This window comes from Ipomoea triloba, chromosome 12 (genome assembly GCF_003576645.1).
Source record: "Ipomoea triloba cultivar NCNSP0323 chromosome 12, ASM357664v1".
NCBI lineage: Eukaryota > Viridiplantae > Streptophyta > Magnoliopsida > Solanales > Convolvulaceae > Ipomoea > Ipomoea triloba.
Genome location: NC_044927.1, coordinates 13,244,391 through 13,248,278, shown reverse-complemented (window position 1 = coordinate 13,248,278; position 3,888 = coordinate 13,244,391). Strand labels below are relative to the sequence as shown.

Here is a 3,888-nt window from a genome sequence, read left to right as displayed (position 1 = left end):
CCCCCCCCCCCCCCAAAAAAAAAAAAAAAAAAGGAACAGATCAGAATGTACTAAACACTCTTAGTAATCATTAGCACAAATTCCAGCCAGCCAGTCAAAAAGATCAAACAAACAGAAATCTTGTCCAATGATGTAACTTTTTGAAAGGGAGAACACAGATAAAATTTAAAAAGACAGAAGTAACTCATCACTTACCCTATCAATTGATGGCTAACAAAATAAAGTAACAATGCAGCATGCACCCATAAGGCCATAAACAAATTATAAATTGAGAGGATTAAAAATACTAACACACCCTAGCATTAGGGTCTGCACCAGCTGCAAGTAGCCTGTTAACTATTGGGATATGATTTCTCCAGGTTGCAATGTGGAGAGGTGTAAGCCCAAATGGATTCCGGGCATTGATATTCCCCCCATTCTTCTTAAGAAAGGTCAGGCATGAATCTACTTCACCAACAGACCCTTCTCGTACAGCAATCCACAGGTCTTTGGAGGGCCCACTCAATGAGAACTTTCGACTAGACATTTGTTGTTTTTGACATGATGGTGATACTATTTCCTCCATTAGATTATAGCAGTGCACCTTTTCAGAATTTTTTTTAAGTCCGACCTCAACCAACCCACTACTAAATTCTGAAGTTGGAACTACAAATTTCGCCAAAAATAAAATGCTAACAGTAAATTCTTCTACTACTCCAGACCAATTCGCTCAGCATCAAGATGTTGGCCTGTGATGCAGTGCAATCAAGAGCTGTCAACTTTTAGGAGACTGGTGTCTCTGTTATAAATGTATGCCATTTGAAGGAGCCATTCAGAGAACATCATCACATTATGACTTGAACTATCTCCAATGATCTGTTGAAGCAAAAAGAACATTGTAGCAGTAAGTATATATTTTATCTCTTGTTTCTTTTCCCCCTTTTATGAAAAAAAGGACTTATATTAACCACGCACGCCAAGGGCTCAACTCATTAAAAAAAATCCAACAAAGGGAAGGGAAACACAGACTCTCGTCCAAAGTTCCAGTCAATCATCACAAGTGCCAAGTGAAACGATCACTTTGGGTAAGAATAAAAGAAAGATTAAATCCAGGTTAGAGATAGAGGAAACCAAGGAAAGAATTATAAAGAAAAAAACAAAGTATCAATACTCAGCAGAAGGTCTCACTCTCACTATTTGTAGGAAGATGCTATGCCAGAGGATTCAAGTAGCACAAATGCTTGTCACTACAAGCAAACATAACTGCCACTCCAGAATACTAACCTCATCAGTCTAAAGAAGTTCACTAAAATCTCCATCAACCAACATTTACCAACTTTTGACTAACATCTGACCTAGGATGGTCACAGTGAGACGCTCATTACCAAAATAAGGACATTCAGAGGACTACTATGAAAACAAAGTACCAAAAACTAGACTAAGATCAGAAAATCATTAACAATCATCCCTAAGCTCTTGTCTGTTATTCCAAAAATTTCATCATAGCACATTCTTAACGGTGACTGGGGATTGAATGTGACAGAACTCTATACAGAAAAAGGACACATGACAGGCAATCACAAAAGAAAATTACACTACTAACCATGTGTACATGGGTGTGCTGCAAGAGATTATTCATTACAAACAGCAGATGTTTAAATCTAAATAACAAAGCTTAATCAATAAGCCCAATATTATATGCATTCCTCCACTGCTTATAGCTACTAAATTAGTGCAATTATGCATATGCATGAAATAGAAATAAATCTGATGCTAAACTCAGTAAATTGGGCCTTTTCTCTTCTGATAGGTAAATAAATAAATAAACACGCATATGTATCAATGTATGTATAAATACACAGAATAAGTGTATTGTTTTGATCTGTGCAACTAAATTACATTATACATGTAGTAAGTGGAAAAACATTCTTTGACCATAATAAGTAATGGATTAAAAAAGAAGCCACCACTCACTACCACTGGGGAAAAAAACACAATACAAACTCAACTGGATATAATTACTTCATCGATTATTTGAACAAAATTACTTGTGATTAAAATAGAAATTATATAAAGCAACCAGAAGGCATACAATATCATCCATGAACAAAATGCTCACGATCAGACTTCATTAAGTAAGCAACGAATCTGCAAAATTGGAAGTCATTACTTGCAACTTACTACTTACAAATTACAAGGACGAAAAACACAAGGCCAATTCAGTTAGGCTGATCTATCTTCACCATCTCCAGACGATCTACACAAAAACAGAATCGTTAACAATTAAATCTCCATACGCCACAATGCAAAACAAAGAGTCAAAGATCCAAAACACACCAAAAGTAAAAAATTATTAAAATTTAAAATGAGATTTGAGAACAGACCCCACCTAACTAGAATGAAAGCATCATCACTACCAATCTCAAATTTATTTTTTTTTGCAAATAAAAAATCGAGAAATGAGAAGCAACGAGCTTCCGAGAATGCAAATCAACGGAATAAGATAAAGCAGAATAAAGTTAATTTGGTCGAAAATAAATAAAGTAACAATCACCTTAGATTTATGGCGGAGAAATTGCTTGAGAATCAATAAAAGAAGAAAGTTCCCTAAATTCGCAGTGCTGTTTCTCTCTCTACACAAAAACATATATAAATATATTTGCGTTACTATGTATCTATATATATGCTATATGTATATGTATGAATAATAACTGAAAGTCGGTAACGAGACAGGGAGGGAGCGGAGAATATACCTCAGAAGAACCCCAAAGATGCACAAAAGAGTTGCAGAGCTCTCGATGAACTTGAGGGGCAATTCGGGGAATTCGAGTGACGTCCGTCGTGGACGAAAATGCCCTTGGATCTAATTGTTTAGACGAGTGGCTCCCCCGCAAGCAGTGGGTCCGAAGCCGAAAGGCTGGAGAATTACATGCGGCCACGTTTCTCTCTACTCCTGTCGTGTCTGTCACCGATGACGTGGCAACACATTTTACGCCACGTGGTTGAACTGATCTCTGAAGTACATCGTTTTTTATGTTCTCACATTTTTACCAGAAAATAATAATAATCTATATCTATATTATATATAAAAATAATATCCTCCTCCAAAATTTTTCCACCCAAACGTAGGGGTATTTTAGTAATATGGTAATTATTATTATTATTATTATTATTATTATTATTATTATTATTATGATGATAGAATAATATTAATTATTGATTGTAATTCATTATTAGTAATTATGATAATTATTATGATAGAATTTAGTTTTAATTCGTTATTAGTAATTAAGGTAATGTTAATTAGTAATTATGGCAATTAGTAATTATGATAATTATTATATGATAAAATAGAATAGAATAGAATTATAAACTTTCCTTCCACGTTTCTGATCATAAAATCAAATTTTATGAAAAATTAACAAAATTTTATTTATAGAATTAATAAGGTAATAATTTCATTTAGAATGAATAATTAAAAATGTTAAGTAATTAATTATACATTCCTTTTGAAAAATTAACAAATTTATAATTCTCACCATTTCTACCTATAAATACAATGGATTGTTAATTTTGAAAATCATAATTCTTCAATTTGCATTGTCTGTCTCTTCTTCCCGTTCTCTGTGAAATCATATCTTGGCGGCTCTCTCATTTTCTTCTTCCACCGCCCTGTAAATAGAATGGATTGGTGTTGCATTCATTATAATATCGATTACAATACCAATTTTAAGATAATAATTATTTGTTGTAGCACAAGATTGCTTTTGTTTTAATACTTTGACGTTAGTCTCAATATTTATACTTCGATTTATGTATGTGTATGAAATATTTGTTGCAGTATAAACACATGGTGTTGCTGGATTTGCTAAACAATGGTCATCTAGAGCCGGAGAAGAAGATATGCAA

At 33.6% G+C, this 3,888-nt stretch overlaps 1 protein-coding gene across 1 annotated transcript in view; it reads right to left on the bottom strand.

Annotated features, from left to right (window-relative positions):
- Nucleotides 1–2,726, bottom strand: part of LOC115998463 — a 10,712-nt gene extending 7,986 nt beyond the window's left edge. The window contains exons 1-3 of the mRNA XM_031238047.1: nucleotides 2,534–2,726; nucleotides 2,168–2,236; nucleotides 296–855 (exon numbers count right to left, since the gene is read on the bottom strand). Of these exons, the coding sequence (XP_031093907.1) occupies nucleotides 296–565 (270 nt within the window). The 5' untranslated portion in view covers nucleotides 566–855; nucleotides 2,168–2,236; nucleotides 2,534–2,726. The remainder of the gene's footprint in view (nucleotides 1–295; nucleotides 856–2,167; nucleotides 2,237–2,533) is intronic.
- Nucleotides 2,727–3,888: the final 1,162 nt, after the last annotated feature.